The 23,017-nt window shown below is 37.9% G+C and overlaps 1 protein-coding gene across 1 annotated transcript in view; it reads left to right on the forward strand.

Moving 5' to 3' along the window:
* The first annotated feature begins 804 nt into the window (after window positions 1-804).
* The window catches only part of LOC108673260 (ras GTPase-activating protein-binding protein 2), a 28,812-nt gene continuing 6,599 nt past the window's right edge, over window positions 805-23,017 (forward strand). Inside the window, exons 1-6 of the mRNA XM_018161061.2 lie at window positions 805-869; window positions 20,826-21,000; window positions 21,202-21,324; window positions 21,666-21,819; window positions 22,366-22,703; window positions 22,934-22,990. Coding sequence (XP_018016550.2) covers window positions 805-869; window positions 20,826-21,000; window positions 21,202-21,324; window positions 21,666-21,819; window positions 22,366-22,703; window positions 22,934-22,990 — 912 coding nt within the window. The remainder of the gene's footprint in view (window positions 870-20,825; window positions 21,001-21,201; window positions 21,325-21,665; window positions 21,820-22,365; window positions 22,704-22,933; window positions 22,991-23,017) is intronic.

A 23,017-nucleotide genomic window follows, 5' to 3' on the forward strand; every position in this document is an offset into this window, starting at 1 on the left:
TAAACCTACTCGAGATTCATCATATCTGCCGTTTGCGGGTCGTACGGGAGTCGTATGGTTATATAGGGGCCGTATATACGGTCGCATCGGGGCCGTACAATCGGAAGGATGTTGTACCGTCGTACACTGAATATACGGACACGTAAAGATCGCAGTGTCGTAAGGTGCGGGGGGAATCGTAGTGTCGTAAGACGGTTGCACACATACGACCGGCCGCCACACTTGCGATCGGTTCGGTTCTCATGAGAATTGCAATTTCCTTCGCATTTCTGACGTCGGGATTCGTCGGATTTCGGATTTAAAAAAATTAAGAATAAGAGAAATGTCGTGGGCGTGCAGAGCAGTTCGTCAGGTCTAGAGAAATTGTGTGGACGAGCAGAGCAGTTCGTCAGGCCGAAAGATGAACGCGAAATCAAATAGAAATCGTCATAATTTTTTTTCGCTTAGAATGCAACGAGAAATCCACTTCAGAAAAAGATCATACAACGAAACGCTCATAATTTTATGAAGTTATACAGTTTCGTGGCGCGAGAAGAACATCGTACGTTGATCTCATTTTAGAGAACAGAAATGTCATCCATTTTAGAATCTTAAATGCCGATAATTTAGAGACATGGATGATTAAAAAATTATTCATGACTCCAAGGATATTTATTCCCTGTTCAAAATATTTTTTAACCCGTATTTTAACTCAAGATGTCAAGCCTCATCAAGGCTGGGATAATTACACATATAACCCATATTTAACACATGTTAGCCCATGTTAACCCAAGGCATGAACATAATTACACCCATGTTTAAGTCATGTTTATCGTTGTTTACCTCACAGTCACCGTCACAAGTCAGCACACGTCACAGACCATCGCGTGGTGAGCGACAAGTTGCTTCGTCACGCGGGAAAGGTGAAGAAGTAATCCATTAATCCTGCTCAGCGCTTCTTATGGATTACTTCCATACTTACATTACTTGCTTTTTCCTGCGCTTCTAATGATTAATTAATAATTAATTGTCTACTAATTAATGCCTAATTTAAATTTACTAATACTGTAATTGTAAAAGTTAATAGCGCTCCTGCTATTGACGGTAAAAGCGTTAGTATTATTGACGGTAAGGCGCTATTACTATTGACAGTATTATAGTTTTTACCACTGACGGCAAAATGGCAGCAGCAGCAGTGCAGAACGTATGTCGTAAGGCGGTCATGAGGCGCTCGTTATTACAGCTTACGACATCACGTGACGTAACCTGCGCTGCGTCATCATAACCACTTTCATTCTGCGTAACACGTCCTGACGCCAGCCCATATGCTAATAATATATTGGCGCTGACGACGAATGCCGCATAATGAAGCTGACAATGACGCTAAATGCTGATAGTTCGATAAATGGCCTGACATCAGGGCAGTGAACGCGCAGTCAAAGAAATGAGTATGATTTTGTCTAAATAACAATGTGCAATTTGCTCTTGTGTAGGCCATCTTGTTCCGGCAAAGGTCGTATCATTATTAAAAAGCCCGCTTACTGATCGTGCTGTTGGTAGCAAAGTGGCGAGCTAGTCGCTATTTGGACAAAATGAAGCATAGCTTGTTGTGAGTGCAGTAAACTATCGTCAGTCATGAAAAGATCCGGTCAAATGACACGAGTTTAGATCTATGAACAAGGCACGAAAAGGAAAAGAATCGGCGACAGGCCACATCAGGCCTACACTTCAGCGCCGATATCACTATGTTATGTTATGTTATATCTCTGCCTGTATCAGGTGTGAGGCAAGAATCGCGTGCAGCGCCTGAGGCGGTAACATCTAATCCAGCGACGAGCCAGAGACGTGCAAAGGCTGCAAATTCCTCGAATAAATAAAAATTAGAAAATAATAATTGACTAGGTAAGGTAAGAAAGAATTAAAACTTATTAATATAATGAGTAATAATATCCTGTACGATTATTTATATTGAGTAAGGGTGAAAATTCAATTCGTGTTGGTATTATTATTTGCTACGAGTATATATGATTGTTGTTTTATATGCACTTATCAGTATCATTGAAGTACATCTTATCGATAATTTTCTTATTGCTTTTCTCTATTTGGCGAATCAAGCTTTTTGTGGGAAAGGAAAGTTCGAATGTAAGGTTTCCCAGAGATATTTTATTAAAATTCACAGCGTTTAGATTATGGAATATAATTAAGTAGGTGAAGAGTTATTTACAACGCTTAAAATTGAAATTTGGAAATGATATACTGTAAGTAAATGCAAAGGTTATCTCAGATACGGTTCAAAATCCGAGGTTAATTTCAGCGTCCCGACAAATCCGGTGGTTTGATAGCAGGAGACTCGTCCTTGATGATGAGAGCCTCCGCTATCGCTAGTCTCGCAGCGTCGGGGCACCGCATGACGATGCTGGTGCAGGCCTCCAACGTGGCACCGGTGATGGTCTCGTTGTGGGCCTCCCGCATACGGGTCTTTGGTCCTCCAGCTTGTAGATGGCATGTGAGTCTGCGGCTCAATGTCGTGCTGATCAGCCCGATGTAGTTTACATTTTGGAGAAGTCTACAACCTTCTTTCAAGCAGGGAAATTTGCAAATAAAAACAACTTGGTTTCTATCAGCGGTCCGGACTTTTTACATGGATTATTTTTCAATTTTAAATTCTTGATCTTTTTGTTTCTGTAGTAAATCAAGAATTTGATTTGTTCAGTTACTGTTTTGCAGCTGATATTATTTTGCACAGTTGAATTGAGAACTTGACTCACTTGTCTGTCCTATAACCGTTGTTCATCTGGTCTTGATAGTAAATTCTTGTGACGCTATCATTTGATGCGAATGTATCTGTTTGGTTTTGCCGTGCTCGACGATTTGAAATTTCGGTGTCGATAGTCTTGTTTTCATAACCATTGTTCACGAGAATTTTCTTGCAGGTTCGAAGTTCAGTTTTCAAGTCACGAGCGAATGTACAGGTTTTATACGCTCGAAGTATCAGGGCGCGTATGGTGCTGATTTTGCAGCGCTGCGGGCATTGCCTTTCTTCATGCATCTTGGACCTTTCCAACGTTTGTAAGTTTCCGATAAGTTTTCTAGATGAACGAATTATTGTCATTCTGCACCAGTATATCAAGGAACCACAAAGATTTTTTTTTGTGATCTTGTCCAAATCCGGAAGTGAACGTCAAAACAGAGTTGAGTTCTAAAGCCACGCGTAGCTCCGTTAAGTGATCTCTGTCCCGAACAATGACAAAAATGTCGTCAACATATCTACAGTAAAGGTAGAGAAAGAACAGCTTCTACCTAACTACACTAATACTCATAAGTATGAGTAAAAGTATGATTGTCATTGCAGCTTTGATAACAAGCAGTATTATAAGAAAATAAATAGAGACGAACGAATGATTATACATCTTATGAATGATGAACATCAATTGTTCTTGGCAAATAAATAACCAGTATCGTGAATGATTGTGTATATCTATATATTAGCAATGATGAATATTATGAAATTCCGTTCTGAAAGTTACCTGAAAAATTACACTATTTGAAACAGTGTTACACACATTACACATTAATAATTACACTATTTATTTGCAATTAAGATTTACATGTCAAAGATTAACATGCCTCGCAGGAAGTTTGCGAAGTCAAGTCACTTCTCGGAAACTTTCTCGCGTCCATGGCATTTCCATCTCTTACTCAATACCAAACAAAATGTTTGCGATCAAACTTTCACTGTTAAACTTGTGTAGAAGCCTTCAAATTAAGAAGCATCGTAATCCCTTTGTGTAGGGAGGCAGTAAAACCTTGTATTTATTCGGGATTATTTCAATTAAGGTAATCTAGAGGATGAACAGCTCATCCTTCGCCAAATAGAAAATTAGTAAGGAATGAAATGTAATAACAACATGGATCTCGTAAATCATGTCAAATTAAAAAAAAAACTTTAATTACATGAAGGGAGCAGCAGCTTCCGCGAACGCCAGAAGCATTAGGTAAATAACGTTGAGATAATGTATAACTATCGTTAATTCAACCTAACAACGTTTAATTCAACGTCGTTTCGACGTCAGATGTTTGCTGGGATATAAGCCTCCTAACTACAATTATTATAGCGATTTCTATTTAGCTGTTATTTGTAGAGACCACTTACTTGTGAGTATAAACTTCTAATGTCGCACATCTGAAGCCTACAATAAACGATATTTTTCACGACGCAATTATGTAATTATTTGTTACCTTTAATAAATTAATTGGATTGTGGCGAATTCACGCTTTGCATAATCGGCAGGTGATATGGTGATCACTTCACTCATACTATAGTGACCATAAGTAAAATTCAGTAAATATAAATATCGCATTAATAAGTTAATATTACTATAATTCAATTGTTATTAATTCTAATAGGACGTGATTCTTAGAATGTTTAATGTTTAGATCTTCCTAAACAATTTATTACGGTAGATTAATTATTATTCTGGTAACTTAATTATTATTCTGGTAACTTAATTATTATTCTGGTAACTTAATTAAATACTCTGAGTTTTAGGGCATTGAAGGCAAAGGCGCAATAGGCTTTTTTGAGGTTCATTCCTCCACTTCTAATTACCTGTTGACCATTCATGCTTGATCTATTGCCTACAGATATTCATAAACTCGAAAAATGTCTTTCACATCAAAGTACAAATTAAGTAACTGGAGATACCGTAGTTGACAAATGTTTGAACATTGTATTCATTCAAGTCTACACATTCTATTGTATAATTCGAGCTCACATGTAAGACGTCGAATCAAACTTGCTTCCCATGACAGCTAAAGTGTAACGATCATTCTTAAATCATTTACACGGCGCTGGCTTTTACCTCCCGCTGGTAGAGCCGGAAACCACCGCAACCTGTCATTACCAAAGAGAAAGGTAAACACGATACACAATTTTTTAGCCACGTTGAAAGCATATATGTATTACCGACAGTACACAAGGTTCCCACTTGTAAACGCAAGCAGTATTACGCTGCAAGAAACCGTGTGATTGCTTCCCATTTCTCCCAGGGAATTGCGTTTGTTGATGACGCAACAAATGCGCGGCCGCTTTTGTCGTTCAAGCAGCCAATGTATAGTTGCTAAGCAGAGATTATACGGGATAGAAACAACGAGTATTGGTTTCGAAATGCATCACAAAAACACGGGATGCTCTCCGGTCTTCTTGCAGGCGGCAGGAAATGAAGCGAGCGACTGAGAAAATTACGAGAAAAACAATAGAAAAAAAGCTGGAGTTTTCTTATTATATGTGCAGTATATTGGAAAAAGCTACTGAAACATTTCCACGGCAAGGATTATAAGCGATAAACGAAATGGCGTGGTTTGAGAATTAGAAAGGAATTTAGAGTTATTTGCACGTTTCGCCAAAACTGCCTGAATTCTATTTAATAAAGGTTTTGTTTTGCTTTTTATTTTCTTGTCTTCAATAGCAAAAACTCTCATCCAATATATATTGTTATATAGAATAAAACTTGAAAAAGTGAAAAACAGAATTATTGAGAGCTTCGCGGGTTTACGAGAAAGATTTATACGATGAAGATGTGATGGCGCCGGGAATTCAGCTCTACCGAATCTCAGTTTAGGAACTGTCTTACGAGTCCATGAAGAGGGAAAGTTCATCAATTGGAACTCTGCCAAAAGTTACTTGTGTGACCTGCATACACAGCAAGTCTTTGGCCGCTGTGCCTAACACAATTTATTGTGATCTGAGCAAATACTTCAAAGAGCCTTGTCATGATCAGGTGCCATGAGAACCTTGCCGTAATCAGGAGCCATGCATGAGTGCTTTGTCAGGATCAGGTGCAGTGTGTAGCTGAAACCAACGGTCGTTTCCATTACGTGTCAGCTGCATTCAATTGCCCAAGCGAGCGGCAGACGTTGCTTCAGTCTTTTTAAATGTAGATCCTAAATAAGAAATTGAAGACAAAAAAATACGATTACAGCAGAAAAGTATGACTGAAAAAGTAGAATGACGAGCTGCAGAACACTTTGTAGGTTTCAAAACGACAAAAGTATAAGATTGTATATAAATAAATGTAAATACATGGAAAATAAATTGTATACATGAAGGAGGATGGAGTTTAAAGAAAAGGTTTGATCTAACTATATGACATCAATATAATTGAATAACAGCGAAGACGATTGTGCGATTCACTGTCCACGGTGGGGTGACCACATCATCAGCGATCACCTGTGGCACTCTCACTGTTTTGACGGTGTAGGTCTCATTATGAATTCAAAAAGCTGAGATTTTACAACCATAATGAATTTTTGAGAATTCATTAGGAAAATTGTAAACGCGAAAACATTTTATCATTCGATCAAGTACATATTTAATGCTATAGAAGCTGAAACTCGCGGGATCCGTTATATTTAAAACGTGCTGTTAAGACAGGAGATGGTCTCTCGTACTGTCATTGCTGCACCGAGACTTACTAAGTTACTATTTAGATATAATTGGAGACATAGAAACATGATAATACAAATGCCCAAGCGAGCGACAGACGATATGATCCTAAGTAGATCCTAAATAATAAAACCGAAATAAATAAGAAAAGATCAAAGTAGATCATAAATAGGAAGACCGAAAATAGGAAAATAAAAAAGTACGATTACAGCAGTAAAGTATTATTAAAAGTGCAGGATGACAAGCTGCAAAAATCTTTGTAGGTTTTAAAACGACAAAAATATGAGATCGTGTAAAAATAAATGTAAAGGCATGTAATATAAATTGTACACATCAAGGAGGATGGAGTTCGGTCACCTGTGGCACTCTCACTGTTTAGACGGTGCAGGTCTCATTATGAATTCAAAAAATTTAAAATTTACAATCATAATAAGTATTTGAGTATTCATTCAGAATACTGTAAATGCAAAAACATTTTATCATTCAATCATGTACATATCTAATGCTATAGTATCTGTAACTCTCGGGATTTATTATATTTAAAACGTGCTGGTGCATGAGACAGGAGATGGTCTCTCGTACTGTCATTGCTGCACCGAGAGTTACTAAGTTACTATTTCGATATAATTGGAGACATTGGAACATGATAATACAAATCGTGCATGCCAGCATTCGAGTTTATTGAAAAGAAAAAACCCGCTGTACAAACTGTGGATCGGTAGCCGAGCTGCGTCGAAGTTCCCAAGCCCTCGCCGGACCGCGCATCTTGGGTGACACCGGAAGACATGGATAATAAAATTGCCCAAGAAGTATTCATAGACGCATAAATACTTTTATTTAGGAGTCAAGGAGCACTGGGCCTTATTAGATATTAATAATTCGTTATATCAGGGTTGAATATTTCAAACATTACACATGAATGCCAGGAGAATATCGTTTAGATTTAGCAAATGTCGGAATCATCTGGTTTTCCTAACTATATGAATTAGTTTAATTTATATCGCTCAATAGTTGTAGCATTAACGTAAGTGCAGATTCACCGGGATATATAATGTAAGATACAAACTATAATTTATTTAAGTTATTTACGTATCCTATCAAGGATGACCTGCGCGATATAGAGTTAAAAATCAGAGCACACATGGCATATAGCGGTGATATGCCGTAACACACGCCTGGAACAATTAACGCTCTCACGACAAAACACGCTAAGTACAATGCACACACGGCACAACATTCACACGGCAAAAGACGCTAAGTACAATGCACAAACGGCACAACACTCACACAGCACAAAACATACATTTCATCGATAACACACGGCAAGAATCTCACACTGCCATTTCGCTTTATTTATTGAACACACTCAAAGGATGAGACTTTGTATGATCCAAGGCCAGTAAAAGCCGACATCGAACTTTCAGTCATCGCCTCAATCAGACAAAAAATAATCTCGATCATTATAGGTCACAGATTCAAAACTGAAAGGTCATTTTTATTATTCAATCGTATTGATCCACAAAAAAACCGCAAAGGTCATCGAACGCATTTATACACAAGGTGATCGACAGTTAAAAACAATCTAAATGTGCGTAAATTGATCTTTTTTACGCAAAAAAGTTGCCGCGAGTTGCCCAACATTACGCAACGTTCGTTCGTACCCAAGCTGTCGTCGCTCTGACCCACACCCAACAGGCCTACGCAGATTCACTTTTTACGCAATCAAGCTGGTTCTGCAAGTCACTCTTGAGCATGAGTGTTGAACTAAACCTCACTCCGAGGCCAGGTAAGTGGAAACTGCATTTCGTCACCTCAGTTATCTAAATATTCTATTGTGCAATATTGTTCTAGATGATTGCGAGAAAAGCTTACACTATACTGTATAAGTTGGTTAAGAGCAACGAATTGCCAAGCTTAAGATGGAGTCTGCCAGCGCGTTGGAATGCTCTACACCGATTTATGTACATCTTCAGTCAGATCGATCATAATTTATCAGGTCGAAAACAGTGGGGATAAATTCGTAATGGTTATCCGAGAATATATAAAAATAAAACATTATAGCAAACGGTGCAATTCCAGCACATTCAAAGCTGTCGAAGCGGATGCACCTGCCATTTCAACTGGTACAAAGCTTACCGCTTTGGATGCCCAGCAATATTAACTGACTTGCTGTGCAATGCCCAGAGGCTGCAGCAGGTTCAGCAGTTATCAGCTGATGTTCCAGACAAGGTTACTCAGAAGTGAATCCTTCAGCCTGAACCTCTTCTGAATTTTAATGATTCTTCGAGTGGTTAAATTTACATGAAGATATTCTGCACGTTCGTTCATGATGTGTGAACCTGTTACAAGATCTGCAAATATCGCTGGGAAATATTCGATCGGAATAAAACAAATTATTTTCTGTTTCTAAAATGAGATACACTTACTTTCTATAGATTCCGTAGATTGGAACCAAGTAATTTTAATAATGAACACCGAATTGAAACACTGGAATAGAAAATTAATTACGTGCTTAAGATCTCAGTTGCTACCCGCAACAGCGGCGGCCAAGGGGGAACCATGAGGCGGGGGGAGGGGGCTGGTCACCCCGTAAGTAGGTCACTAGGTACTTTCCCCCCTCCCCTGTTCGTTTCCCCACAATTCCCCCGCCTCCTCACTGGGTACTTTTCCTCCCCCGGATCGTTTCCCCACCCTCTCACTGCCGGTTCCATAGAATCGGCAATTTCGGCACGACATACACATCTCTTAAGAAACTGATGTATGTAAGACTTAATTCATTTTCAGCATTGCCAAGGAAAATAAAAAAAGCGCAAAAAAATTTATGGAGGTTTTGTTTGACGAGAGATAAACGATTAAAGTTAGAAGCAACAGATAAATCTGAGCACTATAAAAGGCATTATTATTATTAGAGCATCTTTATATTAAATAGAAATTATGGGCCATATTTCCGATGTTTGAAATATAGAAAAATATGCATTGATTTGTAAAAATTATGATCCACTTCCTCCCAATGTATGTAGTTTAATTCATACTCACAATTTATCGCATTACATTCAATTTGAATTTAAACAAACCTTTCAGCACTTCTAAAACAAGCATGCGTTGTCGAACTTTGACTCACATTCCCAATTGTTTTTTTTAATCGCAGCAAATTTATTACATGTGTTATTGAAATTAGCCTCGCACTCGTCATCACAGTAAATCAGTCCTCAATTAATACCAGACCGGGATTAATTAATTAAGCAAAATTAATAGCAGCACCGGGGCCAGCGCCCCCCTCAGCGCCCACCGGGGCCAGCGCCCCCCTCAAGCGCGCGCTTTCTAGAGCGCCAGCGGCCGGTCAGTTGGCCGCCGATGATTTCCTTGTGGGATTTCCGCTCAGTTATACGCGAGATTTATTGCAGAAATGTTCGTATTGGCACTAAAATTTTAAGCATAATAACGCAGGCACTCAGAAAGTTCTGAAACGAAATTAGTTTCTTCAAAATTACTCAAATGAAGCTGCGTGAGAGAACGTCCTAAATGACGTCTGATAGAATGTCGGGTAAAATAATCAGACTGTTACTTACTAAGTTTGCTGCATAAACAGTGCATCTAATTTAATATTTATCAATAATAATAAATAATAAGCATTTCTTAATATATTTATAAAGAAATGCTGCTTCAGGCGCATCAAAAAGTTCGGTTTTTACTGAAGGCATCATGGAAGATTTGGGTGCGTATGGTTGGTCAGTCTAATATAAAGGATGCAACGAAAGTGAAACTCTGCCGGCAGAGGCAGTAGTTTAGCGAGAGTGTGTGTGTCTTGCTTCCTTAAGCTGACAGGACCAGTGACAGCTGGTAGCAGCCGACAAATTAATAAAACTTTATTTTGTCTAATATAATGCGAGGTATTTGATATACGCTAATTTCAATTCAATCAACCTAAACGTGGTCATCGCGGTTTTCGTTAAACATTTGCATATGAAAAGAAACAAAAAAATAAAAATAGGTATTTGTAGCATATCACGATGCCATTTAGGAATTTGTATCACTACTGTAGATTAGAGAAACTAATGGTGAAACAACGGTTTAACAAAAAATAATAACAACAAACCAACCAACAAAATCTACCAAACAACATCCCGTGTAACAACAAAATCGTTGACAAATCAACAAACATTCCATGTGAACATTGTTGCGCAACGCTACACCGAGCTCATGACAGAACTTGGGTCCGGTCTCTATTGTAAGACTTAAAACATGAATGAAGAGTCGCTATACCATACCATGAATAGAAAGCTCCATTAAGTACTAATATCATTGATTATTGTATTGATAGTAGTAGTATCATTGATTTGCTCAGACTATCATTAGTCTGACCAAATCATACGAATTTGTATGAAAGAAAAAGCCTAGCACATCCTTTGCAGCTCCAAGTGATGTTTGGGGCGCTATACACGACGTACAAAAAGCCTAGCACATCCTTTGCAGCTTCAAGTGATGTGTGGGGCGCTATACACGACGTACATTGACTGCGATATTCGCGTATAATTACGAGAGAAACAATCTACAACTGCAGAGGCAATTACACAGAATGGATGTCCTGAATTGAACAATCTTATTACTCAGAAAAATTCGTGGGTTGTATTGTCCCAATTGTTACTCTTTTTTTCCTCGCAGCACTAAATATCAGCAGAGAGTTGGCACATCACTGATTTGCTCGTTTGCCCGGCCAAAATAGATCAGAATGAGCCATATAATGGCAAAAAGTGCGTCGCTATTAGAAAGAAGCCTCCCTCATTTTTCTGAGTGTACAGATAACGTGGATGTGATGTAATAGTAATTTTGCAGCCGAAGAAAGCCAGGGGGCAGAGCATTGTTTGCGGTGGTGTACTGCAAGGCTCCGTGCAGTCTAAAGGATGTTGCTACACACTCCTTATCGAGGCTGCGTGCAAGACACAAGGATGGCAACTACGTAGCAATTCTTAAGTGAGTGTCTTACGCTTAAAAAACACTAGGTCATTCGCTAGTCTGAAAAAGGGAATGAACTTCTCTCCCACCTTGCATTAATGGTCATTACTATAAATACACATTACTCAGTGCAATTATGTACGAGTTTAATTAATGCATGCAAAAAACTATGATCAGGCGATTTCGAATATTGCGCATTGCAATAACGCTAGTCTTGAAAAATGCCACCGCATTTACGTTTCTATGAATATAAACGTGAACATGCAAGCAGCCTCTCATATGTACATGCAAATAGCCTCTCATATGTACATGTGCTCCATAATGCGTATCATTCGATAATATCATTACTCATGCTGTGTTGTGTGAAGTGATGAAACCACTCCCAGCGCGACAAATAGCGTATGGTGCGGAATAGCAACGACGATCAACGCAATCGTTGCAATAATTGTTGACGCTAACTATCAGCAGAAGACAGAGCCGATAGACTGCTAAACCAAGACAGAGCCGATAGACTGTTAAGCCAAGACAGGGCCGATAGACTGCTAAGCCAAGACAGAGCCGATAGACTGTTAAGCCAAGACAGGGCCGATAGACTGCTAAGCCAAGACAGAGCTGATAGACTGCTAAGCCAAGACAGAGCTGATAGACTGCTAAGCCAAGACAGAGCCGATTGTAGTATTGTAAGCCCATTCCGTACTACTGACAGGCATGCAAGCTTTCTTTGAGCCTAGTCATAGAATTAGAAGCACTTCGTCCTGTCTGTCCCTGCGAGGTGGTCTGAGTTACTAAGGCTGCAGAGCACGACTCTAAGGTATGAGTTTGACGAGGTTAACTAGTGTTTTCTATATTTGTCATTAGTGAAGGTTATATCGTGCTGATATTGTCCGATTATTCATTCATTGGTGTTAATTGCAAGAATTGTTGTTCGTCCTCTAGGGCACAGCGGAGTCCTTCTCCTCTCGCGACTCCTCTCATTACGTCGCTACTCTCATTATTGCCCTCAGATAACTCTTATGCTCCTCTCGGCTTAATAGTTAGGTTAATTAGACTTGTAAAGATCTTTTGTTTATTAAAACCAATAATGTTAAACGTTTATTGAACCTTGAGATAACAATCTCACACCGATAGACTGCTAAGCCAAGCCAGAGCCGCGAATTAAAATAATGCTACAGCGATCGCTATTATAAATGAACTGGTGGCTACCATGAGGCATGGTAGCCACTAAGTAACTTCATGGTAACTAAGTAAGTAGTCCATTACCATACACCGTATACCGTGGTGACTGGAACTACCGTGAAGCTGATAACCAGATCTGCCGTGCAGGTGGTTACAGTGTTGACGATGTAGGTGTTACCGTGTCACACTGCCATGCAGGGAGTTACCATGTCACACTGCCGTGCAGGGAGTTACCATGTCACACTGCCATGCAGGGAGTTACCGTGTCACACTGCCGTGCAGGGAGTTACCATGTCACACTGCCATGCAGGGAGTTACCATGTCACACTNGGAGAGGGTAACTGGAGAGGGTAGCTGGAGAGGGTAACTGGGAGAGGGTAACTGGAGAGGGTAACTGGAGAGGGTAACTGGAGAGGGTAACTGGAGAGGGTAACTGGAGAGGGTAACTGTCTAACTGAAGAGGGTAACTGGAGAGGGTAACTGGAGAGGGTAACTGGAGAGAGTAACGGACTGTGTAACTAGGAAGAGCAATTGATACGGCGTCAAGACGGATGCATTTTGCATGTAGCCATAAAATGGAAGGAATGATTTTTCGAAATAACGGCTTTCTGAACCAATGGTTCCATAAACCATTGGTTCTATGAACTTATAGTACCATAAACTATTAGTTCCATGAACTTATAGTTCCATAAACTATTGGTTCTATGAATTAATGGTTCCATAAACGATTGGTTCTATGAACTTATAGTTCCATAAACTATTGGTTCTATGAACTAATGGTTCTCATATAAATCTGTGGCAAGAGCATCTAGCTGCGTGGTTCAGGAACTGTTGATGTTAGCGTAAAAAAGCTTACGTGTAGGGCGGCGGTTGCGGCCGTCACGGTCACGGTCGCTTGGATCCGTCCCAGCGTCGTAACTGTCAGCTGAAACGCTGCTTAACTGTCAGCCGAAACGCTGCTTAACTGTCAGCTGAAACGCTGCTTAACTGTCAGCTGAAACGCTGCTTAACTGTCAGCTGAAACGCTGCTTAACTGTCAGCTGAAACGCTGCTTAAATGTCAGCTGAAACGCTGCTTAAATGTCAGCTAAAACGCTGCTTAACTGTCAGCTGAAACGCTGCTTGACTGTCAGCTGAAACGCTGCTTAACTGTCAGCTGAAACGCTGCTTGACTGTCAGCTGAAACGTTTCTCAACTGCCAGCTGAAACGTTGGTCAACTGTCAGCTCATTCAGGTTTTATCTCTGTAATAATTCTAAATTACCTCTACCATCTACTCTTTCTCTTCCGTGTTATACCTTTTTAGCGTCTCTAAACTAACTCTACTGTGTACAAATGTTGTTTGATATCACTATTCCACAGAAGTCGATTTCACAACGTAGATACAACAATAGTCTAATTCTTCATTTATGACGCGTTATCTCATAAAGCCCATGGACAAAAAGGGCTGTTGACCCAAGTGGCACCACAAGCGATTGTCTAAAAAACAAACATAAACATCGCAAAAATGGGCTTGAAAATAAGGGTTAGCATGGAGGTGGCCTTGTTGGGATAACCTTCCGACGTAGCGGGCAATGAGCCTTTCCCTCAGATGACCTGTGCTAAGGATAGGGAAAAGGGAACATCATTAGGTGACTGATCCTGAAATCCTTGCTGCTGACTGATCCTACGGCCCTTGCTGCTGACTGATCCTACGGTGGTCGCTGCAGACTGATCCTGAGGTCCATCTTACGGCTGACCGCCTCGTAAAACGTCACAATATTTTTCAAAATGAGCTAGTATCCTAATAGCGCCGTTAACATTTCGAAACAAATCAACATCCGAACCTCTCATTCAGTGAGAGAAACAATAAAATTTTAATAAATAACTTTATTGAATTAGCATGAAATAAGTTACTTTGATCCCTTAATGATCGGACGTTGACATAGAACTAAATAACTCAGATCAACTAAAGATAATAAAATAAAAATTTTATGATTATTTAATTATGGCTGATGACAAGTCCGTTTAAAAAAGGTATATTTTAACCAGAGAATACAAGTTTATTACCACATTAAAAAAATTGGGCTCCAAATTAAGATCTCATCAAGGTATTTGGATAGCATCCAAACTACGCGTGAAAAAGTAAAATAGTGTATACAATTACTTCACGCACCAGAACATGTCTTATGCGGGCTATTCCTGACACCCTCACATGAACACGGCTGAGACCATACTAAAGGGTTGAGGGTTGTGGATCTAGTCGCTCACAATGTTAATGATAGCACATTCGTTCGATTTTCATTTTTGTGTCTCAAATCAGGTAATTTGGTCGACGATATTTAATTTTCAAGTTCTAATTTTATTATTTATCCATATTTTCATATTTTTCAAAATTTCGATATTATTCACATTGGTCATGTAGTTTTTTTTTGTCCTGTGCAAAATAAGTCAATTTTTTTCTCAATTTTAAAAGGCTTATTTGTTAATTTCGAGGCAATGACTCGTTGAAAAAATGCATTTAGTTTGTTCTTTCGTTGAAGCAGAAAATAATGGTTTTATACGAGTGCCATATAGATACATAACGAATTAATTTGTCCTAGTATTTAGTTTTATGTTGACTTAAACATTGAAAATTTGGGAAGTGAATTCACATATACGCTAAAGCAGAGACTAGAGACAACAAATTATATTATATCGGAATAACATAAAAAATTCACAAATTATAGAGAAGGATGTACCCCATACTAATAGTTTACGCATATCTCTCGAATGAGAATTTTGTTGGAAAATTAACAATACTCTACGTATAAGTTGACTTTCTTAGCAAGCAATATTTGACTAAAGACCATTCCGTTTTCCTTTGAAATATCCCTTATCACTCAAAACTGCCGTCCCACCTTGCGCTTTTCGTTATTCATTCGTCGTTGAAGTTCATCTGCGCATCGCTAGAAGAGATCAGCGTGGTTGGCGGCCAGTCTTGAGTCGGCATTTTTACTTTATACTGAAGGTTAGTAATTGTAAATAATATAATATGCAACCATATATTCTCAGATCATCATTATATGTCATTTCTCTTCATTAATTTGTTTCCGTTTTCTTTATTTCTATGGAACCCACGCAGTCATTGTTTACAATTATTTGTATCGATCAATCGAGCTAATATCAATGGCATGAATGGATGATTTGAGTTCTCGACAAAGGTTGGCTCTGAAAAGTCTTCATACCGTCGCGATAAAAAGTTATAAAAATTATTTGAATGGCGGATTAATTCAATCATGATGTTCTTGGAAGCTTAAAAAGTTAACCAGTCAATCTGATTTATGAAAGCATGGTAGCCTATTTAGTTTATTGAACTTTAATTAGCTAGTAGATTGGATTTAGCATCTTTATTATTGAAAAAAGATAACTTCCACATTTAAAACTTATATATACCAATGTCCTATGTTTTGTTGATGTTTTTTCATCTGGAACCTCCCTAGCAGCTCAACGTTGCTGACTTGCTGTTGACCATTCAAGATATGGATGGCTATCATTCTGTCAAATTGGGATATGCCATATGGGAGACCTGTCATGATCATTTTGATGTGTTTTTATTTTATGCAATGGAAGTATTAGCCAGTTGCTAGATTGAAATTTTCCTACTCATGAATGGAATCTTGTTGCTCCAAGTTGATCAATTTTTTATACATTTAGAATCTGATGGCCTTATCATGCAGTTTTAGGTATAAATAATATGATGGAAGATAGCTAATTCATCTGGCACTAATCTTGTGGCTCTGAAAATAGCAAAAAGCTCTAGTCATGGCTTGAAGTCTTGAATGGTAGACATAGTAGCAAAGCAGAGAGTTTTCTAGACTCTTCCTCAAGTTCATTTTTGAGTCCTATAAGTAGACCAGTAAAGTATCTTGGATACCAGAATTATCATATATAAGAAATTGGTTAAAATCTTGAGTAAATGAGGAAATTAAAAATGAACTTATTCTAAAAAATCACTGGTTTGCCACTATGCTGGTAGATATTGTACTGTTGTACTTGTACATGCCAGGCAGGATATAGCTATAGGGTGAACACACCTTATTCCAACACATTAAGGACATGCCAAGAAATGAATGGCTATAAAAAGATCACCGTATGCACAACTCGAGTTCTGATTACTTTACGTCACTCTCAAAACACCACACTACGTGCCAGCAACGATGAAATGTCACAAACTGTTGCCATATTTATTTAAAAGCCTTTAGAATTCAAATCTACAAAATCCCTGAATTCCTATGCTGTGTGTGACTAAATTTGGCATATTGTGAGACTAATTCCGACAGCGCTTCAAACTCTTACTAATTCGTAATTCCGAGGCCCGTCGCTCTGTGTTGGAATTCCGATGCCCTGTGTCAGCTGTATCGGAATATGACACAGCTCAGAACAAGATTAATTTAAAAATTTTAACTTTTTAATTAAGCTGTTAATAGGGTAAACGCGGTATATTCCGACACATTAAGGACGCATCGAGAAATGAAAAACTATAAAAAAAAACCGTATGCGTTATGTAAGTTCTGTTGCCTTCACATGAGTCAACTGTCAAATTTGACACATTTTTCGATGATCTCACCACGTGGCATGCATTGTCTCTCTTTGGATCTCAATATTTTCCCACTAGATGGCCAAGACCTAGTGTTTTTTCAGTATTTTGACACGCAAATGCATGACGTCACCATTTCAACCATCAATGAACGCATGGAACTAAAACAAAGCTTAATATAAAGGAAAAGCTGGAGAGGTGACGGAATTACCTACGATGTCGGAATATACCGCGTTTACCCTAAAGCTTTTAATTAAGAAAATTTTAATTTTTAACACGGCTTGGTACGAGCTGTGTGTGTTCAATTCCAAGCTGTTTCAGAATTAGTTTTTATGTGTCTAAAACCGTCTCTTAACTTGGATCATCTATTAATTTATTTACCACTTAATATCAGCAAATACAAGTATACATGAAGGATTCCTAAGGCTAATATATTCATAGACTTATTTAAGTCTCAAACCATAATATTCTTTCTACAAAAACAGTTTATCACTATTTGGTAGAGCAAGGTCAACTATCAACTGACACGTGTTTTGATGTTCTCACTAGTTGACTTGGACTTTTGCTCTTTGGATCTTGATATTTTCCCACCAGACCTAGTGTTTTGCAGGAATCTGGCACGCAATAGTATGACGTCACTATTTCAACCATCTTCGCATGCATGGAACTAAGACAAGGCTTAATATAAAGGAAAAAGTTGAGAAGTGTCAGAATTACCCACGATGTCAGAATATGGTGCATTTACCCTATATTAGTAGCAGCATGCAATTCTATAGTTGATCTAAAAGAACATTGTAGGCCTATTATGAGATTTTGGACAATCAATGGAGTCAACAGCACACCATAGTTTATCTAAAAGAACATAGTATTATGAGATTTTAGACCAATCAATGGAGTCAACAGCACACTAGGTCAGGAAAAGTCTCACTTTTTTCTGAAATATTGTGGCTCTAATACATAATTTCAGTAGGTATTAAATCAACTTCCACAATCCGCATTACTTCAACGCTCCTGCCAAAATATTATGTGGAACGTAATAACAAGTCAAGTCAAAACGTTTTTTTTTTTTTGAAGATACTTGTGGTCATGTCAGAGCAGTCAGACTACAATATCATATTGACGTCATAATTACAAATGCTACTTAAGCAAAGACAAATGTTAGTGTTGCTGTGAAATTGGACTGTTTTTATTGTGAAATTAGATATTTAGGTAACATGTGCATGCAACTTTTTAAATAAGTTTGCAGCTTATAAATGGCTTTTCATGGCTGAGATATGGAATTCATGGCTCAAAGAAATGGAATCACAGCTGGCAAACCCATAAATCATGGCTTAAAAAATCCAGTCATGGCTCGCCAATTCGATAGGTTCCATGGCTGCAACACGCTAACACCACCACGGGCACCACCCCTCACAAGATACAACCGCCTACTTAATAAACAAAATACAGCATTGACAACAACAGTTCAACCCATGGTCTCAAACCAAAAATTTTTTGGAATCGGTAACTTTTTAATTTCCTCTTTAACTTGAGATTTAAGCCAATATCTTATGCATGATCATGCTGAGATACAGGATACTTTACTGGTCTACCTATAGGACTCAGAAATGAACTTGGACATATATAAAAAATATATGCTCAGATGCCAACCAAATCATGATAGCTGAGGCCCTCATCATTAAGGATAGGACCCCAGCCATCAACCTGTTAGCTACTGGATTTGTCAGAACCTTGAGATTGTTTTTGGATTGATTTTTGGTGTTTTAAATTCATGATTATCTTCATATTTTTGTAATTATTTCTGTTTTGATTTTTGAGAAGTATCCTATTTACATGATTTTATCTAAAAAAGTCTATGCTCAGACACATTGGCCCAACCAATAAGAAATTTGAATTTTTCTAAAGGAAGGTACATATTGAAGTCAGGTTTTAAAGTTATGAAATGCCTATAAAATATTCAAAATTTATATTATTGCATTAAATATGTATATAATACACATTGCAGGGACCTTGCTGTTCAGAAAATAAGGCAAAAGCTATAGGTACAGCTTGAAAGGTAGACATATTCTTTGCCTAAGCTGGGGCAGATTTGAAAAAAAAGTTTTTTTGAGTCATGACAAAAGGGTTTTGGCTACTTTTGGAAATACGCAATATCAGCTACCATCAGAGCCACTAGCTAAGTTCAGAGTATTTCTGTTGTCAGCCTTTAAATTGAATGATGTATTTCATTATCAAAATTGAGCTGCAACTTTCTTGCTTAATTGGAAATGCTTCTTTGCTTAGTTGCATGTTGTAATTCTACTTGTTACATTTAACTGAAAACATTTCCATGAAAGCGGCACTGAAAGCATGAATATAAAGAATGATACGAATACTTGTAGGAACAAATTATTTGGCTATCATTGAAAATTCAGTAAAATTAAAATAATTTTTATGTTTGTGCAAAACCTGCTTGATCCTTCAATTGATTGATTGGTATACACCTACCTGCACTGATGCACAATAATTAGCTGTTTATTAGTTAATAAATTAATTGAAACCATCAATAATTTGCTTTTAAATGTGAATCTGTCAGTTTGAATGACTAATATGACTAAATAGTGCACATGAACCTTTTCATGATAAATTATTGCAAGCCGTACCCTGCAATTGCATTGGCCGTGTTGGTTTGCAACAAGCAAAATGTTTTTACATAGGATGTTCTAACACTTTATTCACAATATATACCTAATTCTAGTCACTGAAGTATGATCAAGTATCCTCCCAAAATGCACACTAAAAGTATTTAGGTGGAAAATTGATTTTCCTGCAGTTTCACAAATCTTTGAAAGATGTGTAAATTATTAATGTCAGTACTGGCATGGGCATGGTAGGCACATACATGTCATACATACAACCAAATGTCTGCTGAAGTAGGGAATTGGTATATTCACAAATTATAGAGGATGAGATATATACAAGATATATATCTCATATATATATACAAGATATAATAATTATATATATCTTGAGATATATACAAGATGAAAAATCCTTGAGTGTATGCTAGAAATATTAGGAGTCTGAGGATATTGAACAAGGGACTTGTTTAATTTTCAAGAAAGACTTGTATAATTATATGAGTCTTGTATAAAGACTGAGGGACTCTTACAGTAACTACTATTTAATAAAGACTCATTCCTCTGTAAATGAAAAATTTTTTGACTGGTAAGTTACATTATCAATATGAAATAAAATGATTGTCATATATACCAAAATTTAGCCTATGTGACATACCTCTAATCAGAAAATATTCCATTTTAATAATAACAACTTCTGCAATATACAATAAAATGAAAACAAAGTTTTAATCAATGCAAAGCTTTGAAGAAACTCTTCTGGTATATTTTAATCCTAAAACACAACAAAAAATGAATATAAATGAACTTTTTATCAAAATGTGCACTTACAATTAGCAATTTCATATTTATATATCTAAGCATGAGTCTCCACAGTTATAAATTTACACACTTCCGAATTTTTCAGGATGCCTGAACTGTTCTTTCAAGCTTAGATTTTCAATCTGTATCCATAATACCCTATGTTTGGCCTGATGTCATTTCAAAATTTCATAATAAAGTGTTGCAAAACTCTTCCCCTATTTGATTATGAATTTATTTGCATTCAAAATGTCAGACAGTAAAATATCCCTTCAGAACCTGAAAATATGTGGCCAGGTTTTATGCCAAGAATTCATCGTTCATGCATGGAGGAGACATCAGCAACCGTGAACCCATTATTGGTCAGTCTGATATATACAACTACATCAAAGAACTGAACTACAAAGATTGTCATGCCAAGATCCTTCTCATTGACTCACAGTCCACTCTGGCCGAGGGAATTGTCATTCAGGTGAGAATATTGTTCAGCAATTTATGAGAGCTCCTTGTATTGAAGTCAACTTTTTAGTCATACTCTCTAGAGACTACATGATTTTTTTAAGTGCTACTTAAGTATTCAAGAATTTTTCAGCTTCATTTATTGGTAAAAGTTACATTTCTACCATTTTTTTTAATTTCAATGCATTCTCTATCGGTATTGATCCATTTGCAGGTGACGGGCGAGCTCTCGAATGATGGACGTCCCATGCGGCGCTTCATGCAGACGTTTGTGTTGGCACCTCAGTCAGAAAAGAAGTACTACGTGCTCAACGATATCTTCCGTTACCAAGACCAGGTATGGCTCCTAACATCAAATATTGTTAGTGTCAATTTCTCCTGAAATGGTTTCTCTTTGTATTCGTTTATAATGCTCCCCTAGTTTGGCTGTTTGCTATCAATATTTAAATCATTTTTTGAATAAATTTATTTAAAAATGTGCAGTTTTTATTCAAGTAAAACTCTTGATGGATTGATTGTGTGCAATGTTTGGTGAAAATTCTATACATTAGTGACTATAATTAGAGGAAGTGGTAAACTGGATTTTAATGACATTTTTGCATGTTTGGCACTATGTGTGGGAATATAAACTTGATTTGATTACTGGCACTGTTGTTCACTGCTGTGCACATGATGTAGGTATTTACATCGGCGGCAAGTGAAGACAGTTCGAATGATGCTGAAGATGAGGTGGAGAACTTGCAGCAACAAGACAACGGCTACAGTGAAGAGCTTCAATGCCAGCAAGAAGCCGCTACTGCCGCTGTCACAGAAGGACTTTCTTCTGGCGCTGGTCTGTTGAATTATTATTAATGTTAATTGTTGATTAATTTACTGTTAGTGATTGTACAACATTATTGGATTCTGATAACTTTGATTCATACACAACTTTTTTTTTTGGTTTTTGGTACTGTTGTGCCTGCTTTCTTTTGCTAAAACGTTAAGATTGTTGTTGATTCATAGATCTCCAAATCTTCAGGAATATATTCTTATTATTCATGTGTGGAATCCTTTAACCTAGTACAAAAATTGAATGCTGATAATTAAGCATTTATATTCTTTTTCTTGTATATTTTGTTTTAATTTCAATTCATATGACTTCTAAAATGATCAATTACCCAAGTGATGGCATTCATTTTGATTGCCGGTACCTTTGAGGTTTATTTGAATTCTTGAATATCAGTTCACCCTGAGGATAAAAATGTTCAAGGACGACATAGTTGGCTTTTATTCTTTCATAATTTTATTCATCCACAAATAAATTCATTAATGATTTTACACATTTACGATTCTATTCGTCCACAATTATATTCATGCATGATTATATTGTATGTATCAGGAGTGCCTCCCCCTGGCGTAGGCATGCAGTCTCAGCCGGTGATGGGCGAGTATGCCCCCACAGTCGCAGGCAGTCACCACATGCAGGCTTCTGCTGCCCCAACCCTGCCACCTGGTGTGCATGCTGTCCCTTCTGCCCAGCCTTCTGGCATGACCCATCCTCAGCAGCAGCACAACGGCAGCATTGGTGCTGTGCAAGATATTGCTGCTGTGGCATCTCCTAAGCAGCAAACTGCTGCTGTGGCTCCTCAGCAACAAGTGTACTCGCACATGCCTCCGTCTGGGCCTGCTCATCATCAGCACCCTGTTGTTCACCACCAGCACACTGCTGCGCCCCAGGCGAGTGTCGAGATCTCAGTGTATTTGTGCCTCTTAGTCTTGACAACTGTCAGAACTTTGTTAACTCTGTACCTTTTGATTACTTGATGCTTACTTCAAATTACTGATACAGGGTTAGTTCTAAATAATGCTTTATGATGGCTACTTGAACTGATTAAAAATAATGTTGTACAAAATATTTGATGTATTGAAAGTAAACAAAAAATGATCGAGCTCTAATTTATTTGTAGAGTGTTGAAGCGCCGCCTCCCTCTGCTCCATCACAGCAGCCACCAGCACAACCTGAGGTGAGTCTTGAGGATGTTTGTGTGTTG

This window comes from Hyalella azteca, unplaced genomic scaffold (assembly GCF_000764305.2).
Source record: "Hyalella azteca isolate HAZT.00-mixed unplaced genomic scaffold, Hazt_2.0.2 contig16338, whole genome shotgun sequence".
NCBI lineage: Eukaryota > Metazoa > Arthropoda > Malacostraca > Amphipoda > Hyalellidae > Hyalella > Hyalella azteca.